Source organism: Lycium ferocissimum, chromosome 5 (genome assembly GCF_029784015.1).
Source record: "Lycium ferocissimum isolate CSIRO_LF1 chromosome 5, AGI_CSIRO_Lferr_CH_V1, whole genome shotgun sequence".
In the NCBI taxonomy this organism is placed as follows: domain Eukaryota; kingdom Viridiplantae; phylum Streptophyta; class Magnoliopsida; order Solanales; family Solanaceae; genus Lycium; species Lycium ferocissimum.
The window spans coordinates 8,939,968-8,959,456 of NC_081346.1; the positions used below are offsets into that span (position 1 = coordinate 8,939,968).

Consider the following 19,489-nt stretch of genomic DNA (forward strand, 5'->3'; position numbering starts at 1 on the left):
CCTGATTCTAATATCTAAGTAGTTCTCCGTGATTCGAGGGCCTTAGTAGCATTTCTCTCGAACTAAAAGATGTTTGACCTCCTTGAGATGTGTTGATCTCCAAGAACGTCGAGTAGCCGTTGGATTGATCTCCGGGAAGGAACTCCGTTGACCGCTCCGAGTAGTAGAAGCCTTTGGAGAAGATGTTGTAGATGCTTTGTTGCTCTCCTCTTCCAATAGCCAAAAATGTCTTGAAATGGGATGTGTGACCTCCTTATATAGTTGTGAGCTAGAGCTTGGGGGTATTTTGGTCCCTAAGTAAATCTAGCGAACTTTGGGCTTGAAGAATCGTGGGTTGGGCTCATCTTCTCAATTTAATGCACTGACCCAAAATGCAGTTGGACTTCATTTAAGTCATATAATTTTAACGTAAATATTAATCCAAATTTATTAACCAAAATTTGATTTGGTTAACTTAGAATTTAATCCAAATTTCGTATGGATTAATTCAATTAAAATTTCGACGTCTGCACACACTTGAAAGTGTATAAGACTAAGTGGACATAAAGCTTAAAAAAGTGTCAAAAGAACATCATTATACTACTAATAATGTTTGCTGTTTTTTTTTTTTTTTTTTTTTTTTTTTAATTCCTTTATAAATCTTCCTTTTGTTTAATTTGCCTGTTACATGGAGAAATTTAATCGTCTATGCTAATAATAGATTGATTAGTCTACTAGACTTAAGGTTTCTAGTCTTCAATGTTGATTTTTGCGGAGATTCTTTTACATTCAGTTGATTAATATCTTCTTGCCTGCAGCTGAGAGTGAGTGAGTGACATACAATGACTCCGATAAGCATTACATTTAAAAGCATTCTCCTAGCCGACATGTTAGTATTTGATATTTATATGAATCCGAAACCTACCTTGAGGAATGAAAGAAAAGAAATAGATATACTTCACGCAGCTTGGTGCATCACAAGCCCATTCAGCAGTCTTTTAGGTTCATTAATTTGTTAATTACGGTCATTGCTGCTCTGGCTACATGAATTTAGTATGGCAATACTATTGCTGCTCTAATTATAGGTATGGCGTACTATTGCTGCTATAAATTTGGTCCCAACTACCATCAGTTATGAAAGAGAAGAGACTACAGAGTTACTGACCCATCACGTGGACCCTACGATATAATGCTTGTCCTAGTAGTCCTATTAATTAAATGTTCAATTGAAAGAGGATGAAAGGAAACAGAGATTGAAAGAACGATTCTCTTATTGCATATCACATCACAGAAAAAAGAAGCACTGTTAATACGTACAGAAATATAGTAGTAGTAAATTTATACAGCTTGCAAACCCAGCTAAATACAGGGACAAGGAGAAGAGAATCATCATACTACACTTCAATATGGGACTGGGCACGGGAGCAATTGTGGTGGTTCTGATGGTAGTGGCCATTGCATTTCCAGTTATAAATGCGTGTCATCCCGGGGACAGAGCAGCGTTACTCGACTTGAAGGCAGCTCTTAACGAGCCATACTTAGGCATCTTCAACACATGGACTGGCAACAACTGCTCTCAATCCTGGTACGGCATTAGTTCTGACCCAACTACTCAACGGGTCAATGACATAATCCTCCGAGGTGAGTCTGAGGACGCTATCATCGAGAATGCTGGTCGGTCTGGTTACATGACCGGTTCACTCTCTCCTTCCATCTGCAAACTCGACAAGCTAACCACCCTCGTCGTTGCTGACTGGAAAGCAATTGCTGGTGACATTCCAGCTTGTCTCACCTCCTTACCCAATCTCCGTATCCTTGACCTCATTGGAAACAAACTCACTGGCCCGATTCCAGCTAACATTGGTCAACTGAGCAAACTCACTGTCCTAAACCTTGCTGACAATCAGATATCCGGTTCGATTCCTCCGTCCCTTGTCAACCTTGGAAAGTTAATGCATCTTGACCTCAGCAACAACAAACTTACAGGCCAACTTCCGTCTGATCTTGGAAAACTTAGTATGATGAGTCGAGCATTATTGAACAGGAACCAACTGACAGGTTCAATCCCATGTTCGATAGCCAAAATAAACAGGTTAGCCGATCTAGATTTATCAATGAACCAAATAACCGGTTCAATCCCTGCTGAGCTTGGGTATATGCCTGTTCTTTCCACTCTTAATTTAGACAGTAACCAGATTTCAGGTTCAATCCCTAACAGTCTGCTTAGCAGCTCGGGTTTAAACATTCTCAACTTGAGTCGAAATTCATTAGAAGGATTAATACCGGATGTTTTTGGCCCAAAAACATATTTTACCCATCTTGATTTATCGTACAACAACCTTAGAGGTTCCATTCCAAAATCATTATCTTCAACTAAGTATATTGGCCATTTGGATTTGAGCAATAATCATCTTTGCGGTCCAATTCCAACAGGTTCTCCATTAGACCACCTCGGAGCTTCATCTTTCTCAAACAACGATTGTTTGTGTGGATTGCCACTACGTACTTGTTAATTTCTTTGTTTTTTCTGTCTAGATTTTATGGTTTGTAATTAACCGATAAGTAATAGGTTGATTACACATTATTATTTCGTGTATTATTAATGTAACGTTTAACCAGCCATACTTGGGCATCTTCTTTTTTTAATTTAGGCTTGTCGGTCGGTTTTTCTAATTTTTAGATTTTTACGCCAAATTTCTATTTCAGTACGTGCAAAATATGAATTGATGAAGCCTAAGCGGTCACTGACATCTTGTTGATATTAATTGAGTTGGAGAGACTTTCACTACAATTTCAAGTTAACATATGCACCTTTGTCTTTTTATAATTTCGACAAGCTGATAAGTTGTTAATATGAATATATGTGAATTTAGGGCTCAATTACACAAGGTAATCAAACTTACTGTATTATTGCAGAAAAGTTAGCAACCTATTTTTTCTAAGAGATAATTATACCATTAAAAAAAGACTTAAACTATCACCATTTTGCTAGTTTATATGTATCTAAATCCCCTAAATTATATTTTTTCTTGTATTATTATACTCCTGGAGGAAAATGATATGTTGCGTGAGTTTCACTCTCCAAAAGTGCCTTTTAAATCTGTCATGTGGCAGTACGCATGGAATTTCTTTTTCCTAGCACTTGGAATTAATTTTCACTACCCTAATTTTAGCTCCAAGATTTTAAAAAGAAAAAAAAAATCATAATTACACAAAACAAAATATTGTAAAATCAACGATCAAATCTAAATTTTATCTTTTGCCCTGATTTCAACTCAGAGTAAAAATCAAGAGTGATTCTTTTTCACATGTGTCCTACCAAAGATGCTTGATTTCACTGGTTCACTCACTTTAATTTCATTGTGAGGGATTGATTTCGACATATTCTTTTTCTCTCTTTATTGTTTTTTTTCCCTCAAAATTATGACTTAATTTCTCAATGATTGCCGGATTTGTGAAGAGAACTAAATGAACTTGAAGAAGCAAGTTAGTACTAAGCTAACGATGAAAAAAATGAAGAACAACGATGAATTCATCGAAATAAAAAAAAAATGAAAAAAGAAATAAAAAGAGAAGAGATTTATAAGAAATAAGAAATTTATAAGAAAAATACAATTAATAATAATGAATTATCAGAAAAATAATTTTTTAGACTATACAGGTTGGAAATATTAGAAAAATAATTTCTTAGTCTTCACACGTTTTTTAGATATTAAAATCACTTTATGCCCACATGACACTTGGGAAGTATTTTAATATGAGAACAATACAATTCAGAGGGTTTTGTGAATACCCAATATTTTAGGCAGGAAACTCGCAAATCGACAATAGTTTAGGGGGATTTTGGTATATTATCTCTTTTTCTAATCATAACATCACTTAATTTTCATAAAAAAGTCTTTTCGCCATTTTCCAGTGAAAACTGGCCAAAAATTCCCATTCTAATGTCAAAAATCATTTAAAACTTAAATAGACCTCACCCAAGTAAACTTATAAAAAATATTTTTTTCTAATGTGTCTAAACATTGTACTAATTTTGTGACCAAAACTAATAAAAATTCCAGTGCTTTGGCGCCCAAACAACCTTTTCTATTTTTCCTCAATAGAATAGAATACTTCAATATGGAAAGAGAAATGATCCCTAACGTAGCTCATTTAAAATATTACTGTACTCAAAATAAACCACCGCCAAAAAAGCAAATCTAACAACGTGATTATGCATGTGGTTGGTTATCATCAGATTCCTCATTTCCCTGTTCCCAGCGAATTTCCAAATATAACCTCCTATGAGCACGCAGACAACAGAAACAATAGCAAGGCCAAAACCGTCAATTCATATATTACAAGCGCGCCTCTCTAGAAAATAAGAAATCAAATTCCCGCTGTAGAATCTGAAATTCAAACTTTCAAAAACCCTCCAATGCCTTATTTCCACCCCGCCAAAGTCAACAACACCCCCTTTCTTAACGGCTCCTTCTTCTCTATTAGCCTCCAATTTCTCCCTTAAAACACACACACAACTTGGCTATACACGAAGACACACAAATTTGAATTTGCTTCGTCGAAGAAAAATAAATATGGCCTTAGCTTCAGATCCTTCTAAAGATTCTAGATCTACTTATTGTCGTAAACAGAAGTCTCTCGGTCTCCTATGCTCTAAGTATGTAATTTCTCTCCTTTTATGCATCTAAATTTGATGTTTGTGAATTTGATTTTGAGTATGAATTTGAAGATTGTCTATTGGAAACAACCTCTCTACCCCACTAAGGTAGGGTAAGGTCTGCGTACATCTTACTCTCCCCAGACTGCACTTGTGGGGTTATACTGGATATGTTGTTGTTGTATAAATCTGAAGATTTGCTAATTCTTTTCTTGTTTTTGTGAACTGGGTGCAGTTTTTTGAGCTTGTACAATCGGGATGATGTGGAAACTATAGGGCTTGATGATGCTGCTCGTAGATTGGGTGTGGATATGATCCTTATCTTTGTTTTTGAGTTATGAATTGTTTGATATTTTTCTTGATATTTACTTTATGGTTTTGTTTTGTATAGGGGTTGAAAGACGGCGGATCTATGATATTGTCAATGTACTGGAAAGCATTGGTGTAAGATCTATTAATTAGAACTTGTAATAATTTTCGATTCTTGAATTGAACATTCAATTTGTTTTTAATTTAAAATCTTATAGTTCTGTGTTTTTGTTAATTCAGGTTCTTGCTAGGAAGGCTAAGAATAGGTATTCATGGAAAGGGTTTGGAGCAATTCCAAGGACTTTGCAACAGCTGAAGGTAAACACACTAGTTTAAAGTTTAAACTTTTATCTTGTTTCTTTAATGCAGTGCCATTTTTCTTGGCTTGCTAATTTTTTCTCGTACCGATTAATAATTGGATAGGAAGAGGGTCTAAAGGAGAATGGCAGTGGGTTTGATGGATCTAGCTCTATCAAGGTAAGTTATTGACAGTTCTCATTTTTTGAATATTGTGCGTTTTAGCTCTATGTCTAGAGAGATGATATATTTTCCTTTCTTTTTGCTCCATGTAACCTCAGGGTTCAGATGATGATGAGGATGATAGAGACTCCAACCCAATTGCTTCATGTGAGACCGATAAACTAAACCCCAATTCTGGTTTCAACTCTGCAGCGCCTTGCAAATCTGGTATGTTTTTTTAAACATCTTTTAAGTGGTAATTGTAAATGCCATTCAATTATTTTGAATTGAATGGCATTTAAGAGCTTGACAACTTTTTTGGGATTATTTTCTGAGAGATTGGGCTACGTTTTAGCAGAAAATAGGAGAGAAAAATCATTGGGACTACTTACACAGAATTTTGTCAAGCTCTTCCTCTGCACCACTGTAAGCAAAAAGTTTCAACTATCGATTACCTGTTTCTGAATTTGCTTTCTACAGATCCTAATTCTTTTTGGTGATTCAATTCAGGTTGATATGATTTGCCTTGATGAGGCAGCAAAGATATTGTTAGGAGATGGAAGGCCTCCTGCAATGACAAGAAGTAAAAAGTCCTCACCTTTTTTTCTTGCTTAGTAGTAATCTGAACTACATAGGTGCACAAACTGTTAGTTTCTTTTTAACACCACTGTTTTGGCTACCTATGATCCTTCAATTAATGTTTTTTTCTTATCTGTGCAGCTAAAGTTAGGAGGTTGTATGATATTGCAAATGTTTTGTCTTCGATGAAATTTATCGAAAAGGTAATTAATTATCCTCGAGTGTTTATTCATCAGGAAGAAAAAAAAATATCTAAGCAGAAAAAATTCAAGTCTTATCCAGGTTAAGTTTTGTAAAAGAAACTCTAGTTACTAATATTGCTGCCCACATGACTTGTAGACCCATCACCCAGAGACAAGAAAACCTGCTTTTAGATGGTTGGGGCTGAGAGAAAGATCAGAAGATAAATCAGTTGATGGTCTTTGTGCTAATGAGTCCAAGAAGAGGGTCTTTGGGACTGAGCTTACTAATACAACTATTAAGAGGAGCAGAGTGGCTCTAACTATGGATGGTATTTCAGATGAAGCAACTAGGAAACAATTGCTAACTGAAGTGAAATGTGAGAACCTGGACAATGATATTCAAGTTCCTAAACAGGAACCTAGTTTAACAGCAAGCAAAAAGAGTTACCACTTTGGTCCATTTGCTCCTCCAACCGTATCTCAGTCTGAAGTTTCTGAGACTGACAGACTGAAACGGGTTCATGACTGGGAAAGTCTAGCCTCCACTTACCGTCCTCAATATCACAACCAAGGTATATGATCAGTTCCATTTTGCTTTAAATTTGACCCTCTCCATTTTATGATTTTAATTGATTATCATTTAGAAGATTTCAAATGTCGGAAGACAGACCAAATTAGAAATGAGAAGTCGTGTCTACTGATGGTCTACCCTCGTTAAGAAGTGTTTATAATTTACCTTGACTAAACCCTGTAGTGCCATTCTTATTTTGGGTGCTGAATGACCTTCCCTTTTCTTAGGAATGCCACATTAATAGTTTCTGAAGTTACTATGAGAAACAGTGTGTATAGGCCCTTGCTTGTGTGATCTACCAGGGTACTTGGATTATTATGCTTAATCGTTTTTTTTCTAGTGCACCGAAACAGCCAATTCAGTTATACTAATATATCTGGTTAGTCTCAAATCTGCTTATTGGTTACTTGCGCTGATGTAGACGCGTTTACTATATTCTTTAATCATCAGCTTTTGATATGACGTGAAACTAATTTTTTTAGTATGCAGTCAATATCTTGGCTCAGACAAATTATGATTTCCAGTTTATAACATTCTTATCCGTGCGGGCATATTATCAAATAGTAGAGACAAATTATTCTTGTTATCTCTGCTTATTTGATGTTCTTGAGCTTACTAGCAAGTTGGTTCGTTTGTTATGTTTCAGCACTGAAGGATCTCTTTGCACATTATGTGGAAGCATGGAAATCATGGTACTTGGAAGTTGCTGGGAAGAACCCAATTCAGCTGATGTCCTGATGTGCTCTTTCTTGATAAGAACAGAATATTTAAGATAACAGCCTTCATAAACTAGACATGGTTGAATGCAACGTTCTTGTTGCACCAACGCTACTTGATTGTACATTTTTCGTTATCATTTCGGTTAATAGTGATTCTTGAAAGGATTCAAATGCTACAATAACATTGGACACTACAATAACATGTTCTATGATAAAGAATCCATGTTGACGCAAATTGATTTTGGGTGATGTTGAAATGCGATTTCATGGAATGGTTACAGACCGCTATTTACGGAACAAACTGTAATTTATGAAGGATGCAAGGAAAGAATGGCAATGTTTTGACTTTGTCATTTGAAGATGAGTAAATAACATGTTCTATGATAAAGAAAGAGTTGAAGTGATGTTGAGCGTTCTGGAATGGTTACACTGCGGAGAATTTATGAAGGATGCAAGGAAAGAATGGCAAGATCATTTGAAGATGAGTAAAGGGTCAAAAATGTCACTCTACTTTGGGAAAAAGCTACACAATTACGGTAAAAAATATCCCATAATTAAAGTTTTCAAATATACCCTTGTCTTAACGGATATCCCCGAATCCTCAAAATAATCCAATTTCAATTTTTAACCCGATTCAACTACATAAAAAACTCATATGTGATTAACTTGTTCTTGAGTCCTACATTTGAAACCACTAGGCATAGAAGTGGGTAGCCCCCATATGCTCTTTTTATTTAATTAGATTGGGTTTAAATGAAGCGAGTTTTAAAATGAAATCGGGTTATTTTGGAAATTTCCGTTAAGACAAGTATATATATTTGAAAACTTTAATAATGGAAGGATTATTTTTTACTCAAATTATAATGAAAGATATTTTTAGCATTTTCCCAAAGTAGAAGCGTATTTTTGACCCTTTCCCTTTGAAGATTGCTATAATGCACAAATGAGGATAACGAACATTTTCGATTTTCACTCGAAGTGTACATCTTACCCTCCCAGACCACACTCTGAAGTGTGCATCATCAATCATGTCAGGAGGAACAGACCTAGAGAGCCATTTTTAACACCAATCTTAATGACCTGAACAGGAAAAGGAAACAAAAGACAATCTTCATCCGTAATAGAAGTAGAAGGAACAACTATGCAAATCAGCACAAAGATATTTACAAAGAGATCTAATCAGAAGGGGAAACAGGAAAAGAAAAGATCTAATTAGCTAGCTTCCTGTCGTGCACTGATGCATTTTTGCTAAGTTCAAAGAGATGGCAAGTCATGATGAAGATGCTGATTCTGCTAATTGTGGGACCAATCTATGAATTCTCCACACTCTTCTTTCATCAATCACCTCCGCATAGTACCGCAATCTGTTAATAACAGCACGCTTAAATGCATAAGTGAACAGCACTTAATATCAGGAATCGTTCCAGCTCCAATTATCAAGGTAAATCTGCTGAAAAATAACTTATAGTTCTCCTCCGTCGAGTTGGTAGGAAATATTATAGGGAATATTTTACTGGTAAAGGACTGTTCCATTTACACTCGTATGATTCTGTTCTCTTTTCATACTACTGATGCTGGAAATCTGTTCTTTTAATTCTCTGGACAGAGGTTTCAAACTAGCTTTAAAAACACTACAAATACCCATATATGAAACACTTAAAAGAGGTATGTCAAAGTGTTTTCCCATTCATGACCCAAATTTGACCCAAATCAATATTAGTCCAGGTTCCAGATTAATTGAATTTAACAGAGATCAATTTGATAGGTCCCGTGGAATCCATCATGATGGAATAAAAGAAAGATGGGTTTGGATATACTTGAGGTGCACTTGAGATTCCTCTCCCTGCCAAAACTCAAAAAACTCTGGAATAAGCCTGTAGCCACCCCAGTGCTTGGGTCTTGGTATTGAAGTCCTGCACGTAAGGGAAAAAGGATTGCTTTGAGGTTCACTTGAATCAAGACAACCGCAAATTACCTTTTTTTTTTTTTTTTGGAGAAAGGAAAAGGAAATATGATTAGGTTGTAATCAACAGGTCTTGCTCAGACATTTTTCCAAGAATGTACATGTTAACAAATGGATCATGGCCTAACTCAACCCAAAAGCTAGCTTACGAGGGGAGGATTGCCAAGTCCATACAATGAGTCCAAATGGTCCTCATCCCACCGATGTGGGACTTAACACCCTGTCTCACGCCTAGGGCTGGACATCTGGAGCATGGACAATTTAATATGAGAGACCAACATCGGTAAAATCATGAATTGGGATGGGCCTGGCTCTGATATCATGTTAAGAAATGGATAATGGACCTAACTCAACCCAAAAGCTAGCTTTTGAGGGGAGGATTGTCCAAGTCCATATAATGAGTCCAAATGGTCCTCATTCCACTGATGTGGGACTCAACAGTACACACAAAAGGTATGTCTTTTACATGTTCGGACACGGAGAATATTGCAACTTTTGAAGAATTTTATCTAAATACTGGAAATTCTGAAAAAATATCCACTAATTCTAGGCGTGGGATTGCAATCAGACAACTGATGCATTTTTAACAGTATCCCAATCAATAGAATATTTCCACTAGGCATAGATGGAACATTGAAACCAAAGCGACGTTACAGATTAGGGCAAGCAAAGAAAGAATGTCAGAAATATGTGAATTTACTGACCTGTCATGGTACTTCTCCTCTAATTCTTTATACTGTTGATGGAGACCCTCTCGTCCATGAATCAATGTGCTCTGAACTTGCAGAAGATATTGAAGACTAGCTATTGATGCACGTATACAGAAACACAAAAATATTGAAATCTAGAAAATCTGTTGCTGAAAATGCTAGACGAACCTGCTTGCTAACTATTGGTCTAATCTGCGTATCTCGAGGAAGACTAGAGAAGTATTGATCAGATTCCTCATCAGAAACTTGCTCCACAAATCCCTCCACTCTTACCTACAAATGAATTAGTACTGAAGCCAGTAAGAACAATTATCTAAACGTAAGTGCATTATGCAGTCAATTATTTAATTATATCTCAGAGTGAATGCAATTATGATTAAGAAACTGACTATTTGAGGTTTTAAGGGAGTACGCACAGTAATCATGATACTTCCTCTTTCTGTCTCTTCTTTACATTTTAGTTTTTATCACAGGGAAACTGAACCTTGGATTCTAACAAGGGACCTGTAAGTAGCAAATTTCTAGCAAAGAAATATTATCCAGCATCAATAGTAGTTCACAAAAGCTAAATGCATCTCTTCAGCAACTCATCTATCCTAACACAATCCTGCAGGTCACCCTCAAGTAATTGACTGCATATCCAGGACAGGATTGCTACAGCTGTCACTTGACATTTTCATCTACGCTAAATTGTTAATAGTCACACCAGTATAACACAATGTCACTAGATATAAGTGCTCTCTCAAAATGCAGGAATGTTCTAAAGGTGGAATCGTTTTTAACCTGGCACTTCAAAGGACCCCAGTAAAAGAGAAGTGACGCATGAGGATTTTCAGAAATTTCACGAGCCTTTCGACTCCCATAGTTGGTGTGCCTGCAGAAACATGAAGGATGTCATCAAATAGACTATATACACTGCAGAAATAGTTAAGGAGCTCACCAGAAAAAACCATCTTCCTTTACTCCTTCCAATGATATCATTCGCGATGAACTGGGAAGAAGAAATACCACATAGTCAACATCAGGCAAAAAATCACTGTTTATACTAACTTGCAGACCATTTAAAGATGAGAAAATTGAAGCTAGAAAGACTTACGGTTTTGCATCTTTACCAGATGTTGATAGGACCATATAATGGGGTTCTTTGACGCCAGCTGCCAATGCATCACCAAGCCACTTTTGAAACTACAATCACAATGGGGCTTTATTGACACAAATATAAATATACTGCATTGCTTTAAGAAAGGAAGTGTGCATACATTTCTGGATTATGTGATAAATTTGCGACAAAATCACCACAAGAGAGTCAAAGATCCAGATATAATAGATATTAAGCTTCTACTTTTCATACAAACTCAACCTGATCAATAGGATCTTCCTCCACCTCAAGAGATGCAGAAGCTGCAAATATTCCTTTCTGTGCTGATAAATTGGGAAGGTTTCCAATTCTAACACACATTGAAGTGCCGGGATATGATGGAAGTTTTAGCTTGAATTTGTCTATGATGGATTGTGGAACAAATCTTCCACCTAAAAAATGATGTGGGCCACAAAACATTTTGGCACACACTTTTGGAGCTGTCAAAGAGACCTACACAGTGAATGTCCAACATTTTCTTTAGGTATTTCACTTGATTCTCAAAGGAAAAGCAGAGGTGTCAATGAGACAGAGGTATCAATGAGACAAACGCATGATAACAATAGAATGTGAGTACTTAACAACTGCATACCAGCATATCAGGTTCAATGCCTTCACCACGGACGTCTCCCTCTTCCACATGCCAACCGGAAGGTATGTCTACAGATATAATAACAGCTGGTTTCTCATGTGTCTGTTGCTGGTTTCTTATGGAGACCAGCCTTCTAATGAGACTATCAAACGGTGGCCGTGGGTTGCCTGTACTGAGTACTCTATCTATGAAACAATCCTAAATAATTAAAGGAAAAGGAAAAAGAGAGGAAGCATACAAGGTTCCTAAGTATAGAAGAATCACACTATTAAGTGAGGATAATGGTCAAAGTCCTCAATAACAGCAAATTACATCCAATGCTGCATACACACACTTATGGTGGATAAAGAGTGATTAAAACCAACTTAAGCAAAGAATAAGACTAACAAGTTTGGCATACAACAATAGTTTATATAGCTTCCAATAGAAGTATTGGCCTTCAAATTCACCCCAGATTCAAATTCAACTTGTGTTTAGCTGCTCATCAAAGACTGACTACAGTAGATAGATTAAAGAATTTGGTATTGATGTTCCTATGGATTTGTGTTTTCTGTACAAGGGGTGTGGAAACTTTTGAACACCTGTTCTTATACCAACAACATATGGTCTAGACTGTTAATCTGACTTGGTTTTGGTAGAGCTGTTGGCACCTGGCAGAAGGAACTGGAATGGATATGCAAGATGACTAAAAGGAAAAATGGACTGGCCTCTATTACCAGCTGCACATTTGCTATGATGATATATTCTATTTGTCAGGAGAGGAACTCCATCGATTTCAGAATGGAAGATGTGATGCTGTGAAGATTTGTAGGGAGATTGCATTGCACATCCACATCAGAAGCAGGAATATAGCTTCTTGGCAGACTACTTTGCATAATTTCAATTGTTTTCCATAGATGTATTTACTGTTTTGTTGCTGTAGGAGTTGGTGTATAGATGATGTTTATAGGAACTAGCCCTCTTATATGTTATTAGTATAGGTTCCTAAATGTAGTTTTGAATTTGAGAGGCAACTGGTCTGCAGATGCCTGGTTTTGTAATGATTCACTTTGTGATTAATGGAAATGCTGTTCAATCAAAAACAAAAAAACTGATGTGAAGGTCTAATAGAAACTGAGGGAGGAAGTATTACCATGGAATGAGAATCCAAAAATTGCATCCACTATAATATCAAAGTCATTTGAAAGCTGCAAGGATAAATCTTCCACCGGCAAGAATGGAACTGAAAGTGATTCAAGCTACAAAAATTCTCACATCCATTAACATCTCAAATAAACTAGAAGTATTGAGGTTCAAGAATCTCATGTCATATCCTTTACCTGGGTAACCAAACTAACAAAAAGAAATTCATTGGACCGTTTTGGATAACAAATGGAGGGATTATAACCAAAGTGATGCAAGTGTCGAGCAGCTACAAGACCATCCCCGCCATTGTTTCCAGGACCACATATAACAAGCACGCGAGTATATTCACTTGAACTATAGACCTGGAGAGATGACATGCATTTAACCTTGTCAATGAAATAAAGAAGCTTAACATATTTGTTTATACACTCAACATATTTCTGCCTTTCTTGTCAAGGCTTCACTTATCGCCGATTCCAATTTCTCTCTAGATTACTCGCTTTGATGTCAATTTCTTCTTCAACTAACCCTCTCACAAACAAATAATCTTTAACCATGGCTTCTACAAGACTAGGCACCAGGGCAGTGGCGGAGCCAGAATTTCACAGGGGGGTTCAAAATATGAAAAAGTAAACACACAAAGAAGTCAAAGGGGGTTCAACATCTACTAATATACACAAAAAATAATTTTAATCATATATAAGCAATGTAATTTTTTGCCGGAGGGCGTTCGGAACCCCCTCGGTAGGGGCGGATTTATGTTGGCCCGAGAGATTTCACGTGACACTGCTTGTCGAATTTTTTTTAGTAGATATACATATACAAAATATAAATAGAACGAAATTAGAAGGTAAAAATAATAAAGTGACACTGCATCTACACAAAGTTGCACGCTGGCCTGTTGGTTAGACGCTCCCATTGCGCGGGCAAGTTCGTGATGTCAAACCCATGCAGCCTCACTTATTTTGTTACCTTTAAATCCTAAATAACTGGTAAAACCAGTAAAACACAACTGGCATGCATAATAACTTAAACAAAGGGCAGTGACTAGTGAGCATAATTCATTAGAAAGTTTTTGGCCTTAAATGTTAAAACCCTAAAAGAACTCATAAATCATACCCTTAAAAGTTCTTTTATCAATTAAAATTTTTATATGTTGGCTGCCTACTTTTCAAATTAGAATATAAGTTCTTCTCGTTCCTTATCCCGATTGTCGCATCAGGTTAGCTTCACTATAATATTTTACTACGTGCTTGCAATTTGTTTGTGACAATATTATTTCTTTCTACTTTCTACAATGAAATTATTTAGGGTTCATTATATTAATATTTAAATTTACCTATGTTTTATTGTTTCATTACTGTTTTTAATCCTCGTAAGAGCTATGGACATGGATTTTTTATTTTACATCTTGCTAATATCGAGATGGTTAAGGGACTTGGTAATTTTTTTGTTTTACGTCTTAAATTTTTTTGTCAATTAAAATTTTTCGATCTTAAGGGACTTGGTGATTTTTCCAACTAACTAATAGAGACAAAGAAGCATGTAATTTATCCTTTTGTGTTCCGACTACTGAAATTTGCTTTACTTCTTTCAGTTGTTACTGCTACAGTTGAAAGAGCTTTCTTTGCGATGAAGTTGATTAAGACTGACTTACGAAATAGAATGGATGATGAGCTTTTGAGTGGTTGTTTTGTGCCTTATATAGAAAAAGAAGTATTTAGTAATGTTTCTAATGAGGCTATTATGGACTATGTTGCTCGGACTCTCCAAAAATGATGCCGCACCCGTGTCGGATCCTTCAAAAATGCACTACTTTTAGAGGATCCGACACGCACCCGTGTCCATTTTTGAAGAGTCCGAGTAACATAGATTATGGATACCTTTCAAAAGATGAAATCTCGTCGAGAAGAATTGTAATAATGTACTTGAAATGAGTTTTATTAATATGATTTTAGTTGTCTTTTATAATAAGATATCATTATACTGATTTATTCAGTTGTTCACACTTTTATATTGTGAAATTGCTTATGAAAAATCCTGCGTACGCCACTGCCCTCGCTAGCTCCACCCCTGCACCACGGGCGGAGCTAGGTAGGGTTGAGGGATTCATCCGAAACCCTCGGTGAAAAATTACATTATATATACAAGGTCAAAATTATTTTTTATGTAAATAATAGATGTTGAACTCCCTTGGCTTCTTTGTATATTTACTTCTTCATTGAACCCCTTAATGAAAATCCTGGCTCCGCTATTGCTAGGCACACATATGATTTTCATTCAATTAGGTGATAAATGGATTAACATTTTAAAACGGTTAGGGTCATCTAGTTTTATTAAAAAGGTTGTAGAGTCAATGACTACATGAACTCTAGATGACAAATTATATTCACTATCCAACAAAGTCAATTTATCACAGGTAATAGCACGAGCAGAGGGTTTCCTATATCGATCAACCATGTAAAGAATGTTTCAATACTAAAATATTATCCCACTAGTGCCAGAGTTGAAAATTGATGGAGAGTTGGCATGGGGTCTAGTGATACAAGTGGAAGAATACGTTATACTCAGTATGCTACGAGAGCACTTACCTCTCCAATTGCAGAGGCAACACTCAAGCCTGCCAATTCCTGAACTCATAAACAAATAAACCCAATTTAGGGATAAGTAGTACAGAAATTTAACAAGTAATAAACCAAATTTTCAGAAGACAAACCATGAGCTGGTCCAGAGTAAAACCAAGAGGACCCATCAATACTTGATCAATTTCTATAGCTTCTTGCCGGCTCACATATGATATCTCCTCCATGCTTTTGGCTTCAGTGCGTTAAGAGACAAAGGGTCTTTTAAGCTCAAGAAAGCTGGTTTTGTTCCTTTAAACTCTCTGGAGGGTACCGAAATAATTGCCATGAAGCTCAGAAATTTAAAAAAGACACTTCCTCTTTATTACGTACTACTAGTGGGGTAGCCTGGCCTTCCCCAAAACCCAACATGAATAATGTTATTTTGTTTTATTATACATCAGATGATAAATTTGCAGTGACAAGATGTATATAAACCTCGGAAATTTTTATTAACAAAATATTTTACAACTGCATCCTATTTCTAACTCTTTTTAGTTACGCATTTTCATCCCATTTAGATGTTGGCACATCAAGCAAATATTTGAGGAACCCACCTTATCATGATGAACATGGGCTCTTCATTGAAATTTGTGATTTTAAAATAAGTTGGCAAAATACATCAAATGCATCCCAAATTATGTCTGAAAAGATGAGTTCACATTCCAACTATTCGAGCGACTTATTACCCCTTTAATTATATAAAAAGTGAATTTAATATCACCTTGATACACATATAACCACTTGCATAAAGGGAGGTGTGACACATTTGCTGCCATATCAGTGACACATCAACGACACGTTGGATATCTTTTAAATTTTAATTTTATGTTATTTTCCTTTTATTTATTTATTTAATTTTTTTATTAATTATATTTACATTAATTAATTCCTAATTAACCATAAAACCCTCCCATAATTACATCTTCTCCACCATTAAACCATCTCACCACCCCATTTCACTAGAACCACCATATTCGCCGCCACCAAATTTGCCACTACCCATTTCACCACTGCCACCATATCCGCCACTACCACCACAATCAATTTCTCCACCACCATATCCATCACCATGGTCAAACCTACCATCAAACCCACCACCACAAAATAAAAAAATCGGAAAAGGGCCAAATATACCCCTATGCTATTGAAAAAGGGTTAAATATACCCTTCGTTATACTTTAGGTTCAAATATACCCTTTGTTATACTTTCGATTAAATATACTACTTTCTCATTAAAATTATATAAAAATTATACAAAACGGACACCAAATGTGATGTGGCATGCCACCTCAACAGCCAACTCATTTACCCATCTCTTCTACTTCTTCACCCACCACTATCATCTTTTACCCCTTTACAACCACTGCCACCACCATGCCATCATCTCCACCTTCACTCCCTCTGCCTACGTCAACCTTAATTAATTTTCCGGCCGTGTTGAATCTACTTCCGCCTCCATTCTTCTCGAACTTGTTTCAGCCTACTTTTCAACTTTTTCCCCATAAATTCAAAATCTCATTTCCTGCACTTCTCAAAGTCATATTCTTAGCTATTTTTAATGTCAATTCCTACGGAACTAGTTATGTCATATTTACAGTTATCCCTCTGCCATTCTTTTCAGCCATAGCTCAAATCCATTTGATGAATAGGTCCACCCAACTCCGAAGAAGTAATTTGCTTTTTAGAATTTTATACGAAGAAATGTTTATGATGGTATAACGTTAACGTAGACTTGTTTTAAAGGCTTTGAACAATTTGTGTGATGAAGTATGATGGTATATATATGCTGCTTTTCTTTTTTGGTTGTTGAGGAGAGAGAAGTTGATTTCGTCGGAAACGATTTGCCGCCGATGAAATCGGATGTGGCGTTGTTGAAAACAGTTCAACAACAACCCACTTTCTTTTCAAAGTAAATTGTTCACATGGTGGAACCACTGGAACTAATTTAACAACATATATAGAATTTAAAAAATGTTCAAAAACATTTTTCCTTGTCTGGTCTCTGAAACTCTTCGCTGGAATCATTTTCCAGTTGAGATAGTGGTGTGGTGGTGCTAGTGGTGGAGTGGTTGTGTAAAGGGGTAGAAGATGGTATTGGTGGGTGAAGAAGTAGAAGAGGGGTAAATGAGTTGGCCGGTGAGGTGGCATGCCACGTCACATTTAGTGTCCACCTTGTATAATTTTAACGGAGTAAGGGTATATTTAGACCCAAAGTATAACGGTAGAGGTATATTTGAACCCAAAGTATAATAAAGGGTATATTTGACCATTTTCCAATAGTACAAGGGTATATTTGGCCCTTTTTCGTAAAAAAATTAACCACAAATTTCACCACCCACAACCAAATCAACCATTAAATCGCTTCACAACTACTGCCACTATAATAAATTGCAAACAATCACCATAAATTCAAGATCCGCAACTAAATTCACCACCAAAATCACATCACTACCATCCAAGATTCAATTTTGTTCCCCTTTTTTGCAATAAAATTCAGTTTTATTCACCACCGATTGTGCTTGTGGGTGGATTAGGTTCTAATGTGCATTGAAAATTGGCGTTTGGATAATTATTCCCCATTCCTCGGCGGCGCTCGACAGCTGATTCGATGGCAAGCTCTTTTTATTTCTTTATTTTTATGAACACTGCAAGCTCCATTATTCACCGTTATAAATACTACACCGATTATCTCTTAACTATAAATCTTCACTCTTTTAATCTTCCACATCGAGAAAAAGAATCTTCCTTGTATTTTCTCTGCCTCTTGTCTCATTTTAGGTAGGTAGACGAAGGTTTGATGGTGGGTTGAAGGTGGAGCGAGAGAGAGAGGGGGGTATAGTGGTGGGTAAATGATGAAGAAGAGGGGTTTGGGGCTGGGGGTTGGGTGTGGCGTGAAGGTGGATGAGAAGAGGGTTGGTGGTGATGAAATGGAGAAGGAGGACATGAAAATAAAATCAGTTTTTATTAAAAAAAATTTTAACTACTTCACTCTCCTATTATTTAAATATAATTTGTTTTTGTGTCACATCAGCTTCTAAGGTGGTTTGAAATTCATTTCTATGATGTTGGGGTGTGTAATAAGTCGCTTATATAATTTAAGTGTGATATCGACATTTTGGATATAATTTAAGGGTCATTTGATATATTTTGCCAAATAAGTTAGTATAAATTTATGTGATAGTAAAATAATTTTTATTGAGAGTAAAATGAATAATCGATAACTATTATTAATCCTAAATATCATATCTGCATAGTCACATAATCTGAAAAATTCCTGATTCCAATCACCCATATTTTCCATCATAACCCTATGTTTAGCCTTGTAACAAACAATCTGACCAACATAAAGACCCAACTTGTCTCTTACCAAATTTTGAATTTCCCAGATCCTTACGTAAGGTTGTGAAATAATTATATCCTTCAACTTTCTAGCTATTAACTTAGAATTACACATCTTGTTCTTGTTTAAGGGAATACACTTGTGAACAAGTTGGTAGTCCCTCCTCATAAAATCACTTGAATCTCTATCAAGTTTAGCATATAACAACCATTTACACTTGTTATTTTTACACTTAACCCTCACCCTATGGCTTTCATTAGGTCTAGCCTTCAAATGTCTCCTATACTCTACATCATAATCTCCTACAGCCTTCATAAACAGTTTTACACTCTCAAACACTATTCCAAGCTCAAATACAGACATCTCACAGTATTCATCATACCAAACGTTTTTGCTTTTTTCTTCTGGAAGGTATATCTACTCCCCTAACAACATCTACATCAAGCTCTTCATCACTGTTCTCAGTCCAACAATCACAGCTATCAATATATTCTTCATCTCCACCCAATTTCCCAACATATTTGTTAGCTTTGTTTCTC

At 36.1% G+C, this 19,489-nt stretch overlaps 3 protein-coding genes across 5 annotated transcripts; 2 read left to right on the forward strand and 1 right to left on the reverse strand.

The window, feature by feature from the left end:
• The first annotated feature begins 1,214 nt into the window (after positions 1-1,214).
• Positions 1,215-2,625, forward strand: LOC132055846 (DNA damage-repair/toleration protein DRT100-like). Its single transcript, XM_059447847.1, has one exon. It carries the CDS (start codon positions 1,386-1,388, stop codon positions 2,490-2,492), a length of 1,107 nt encoding a protein of 368 aa, XP_059303830.1. The 5' UTR covers positions 1,215-1,385; the 3' UTR covers positions 2,493-2,625.
• A 1,855-nt stretch (positions 2,626-4,480) lies between these two features.
• On the forward strand, positions 4,481-7,629 carry LOC132055845 (E2F transcription factor-like E2FE). Of its 2 annotated transcripts, none has more exons than XM_059447845.1 (11): positions 4,481-4,639; positions 4,875-4,942; positions 5,031-5,083; positions 5,189-5,266; positions 5,372-5,425; positions 5,527-5,635; positions 5,763-5,833; positions 5,918-5,990; positions 6,128-6,189; positions 6,326-6,740; positions 7,386-7,629. In XM_059447845.1, exons 1-11 carry the CDS (start codon positions 4,557-4,559, stop codon positions 7,475-7,477), a joined length of 1,158 nt encoding a protein of 385 aa, XP_059303828.1. In that variant the 5' UTR covers positions 4,481-4,556; the 3' UTR covers positions 7,478-7,629. The 2 variants fall into 2 exon arrangements, with proteins under 2 accessions (XP_059303828.1, XP_059303829.1); XM_059447846.1 differs by having other exon boundaries at positions 5,766-5,833.
• Positions 7,630-8,544: 915 nt separating this feature from the next.
• On the reverse strand, positions 8,545-16,062 carry LOC132055844 (pyridoxine/pyridoxamine 5'-phosphate oxidase 1, chloroplastic-like). Of its 2 annotated transcripts, none has more exons than XM_059447843.1 (13): positions 15,703-16,062; positions 15,578-15,616; positions 13,181-13,348; positions 12,994-13,099; positions 11,862-12,028; positions 11,492-11,722; positions 11,228-11,316; positions 11,072-11,122; positions 10,915-11,005; positions 10,300-10,404; positions 10,126-10,196; positions 9,276-9,371; positions 8,545-8,822 (listed from the first exon to the last, which is right to left on the reverse strand). In XM_059447843.1, the coding sequence occupies exons 1-13, from the start codon at positions 15,793-15,795 to the stop codon at positions 8,729-8,731; spliced, it is 1,401 nt and encodes a 466-aa protein (XP_059303826.1). In that variant the 5' UTR covers positions 15,796-16,062; the 3' UTR covers positions 8,545-8,728. The 2 variants fall into 2 exon arrangements, with proteins under 2 accessions (XP_059303826.1, XP_059303825.1); XM_059447842.1 differs by having other exon boundaries at positions 11,862-12,046; positions 15,703-16,060.
• Positions 16,063-19,489: the final 3,427 nt, after the last annotated feature.

Bases quoted from the DNA above. Each gene is read 5' to 3' on its own strand.
- LOC132055846 (XM_059447847.1), top strand. From the start codon at position 1,386: ATGGGACTGGGCACGGGAGCAATTGTGGTGGTTCTGATGGTAGTGGCC.
- LOC132055844 (XM_059447842.1), bottom strand. From the start codon at position 15,795: ATGGAGGAGATATCATATGTGAGCCGGCAAGAAGCTATAGAAATTGAT. The intron at 13,349-15,577 runs GTAAGTGCTCTC...TCATCTCTCCAG, and splicing joins TTGCCTCTGCAATTGGAGAG to GTCTATAGTTCAAGTGAATA. The intron at 13,100-13,180 runs GTAAAGGATATG...GAATTTTTGTAG, and splicing joins TTGTTAGTTTGGTTACCCAG to CTTGAATCACTTTCAGTTCC.
- LOC132055845 (XM_059447845.1), top strand. From the start codon at position 4,557: ATGGCCTTAGCTTCAGATCCTTCTAAAGATTCTAGATCTACTTATTGT. The intron at 5,084-5,188 runs GTAAGATCTATT...TTGTTAATTCAG, and splicing joins ATGTACTGGAAAGCATTGGT to GTTCTTGCTAGGAAGGCTAA. The intron at 6,190-6,325 runs GTAATTAATTAT...CATGACTTGTAG, and splicing joins CGATGAAATTTATCGAAAAG to ACCCATCACCCAGAGACAAG.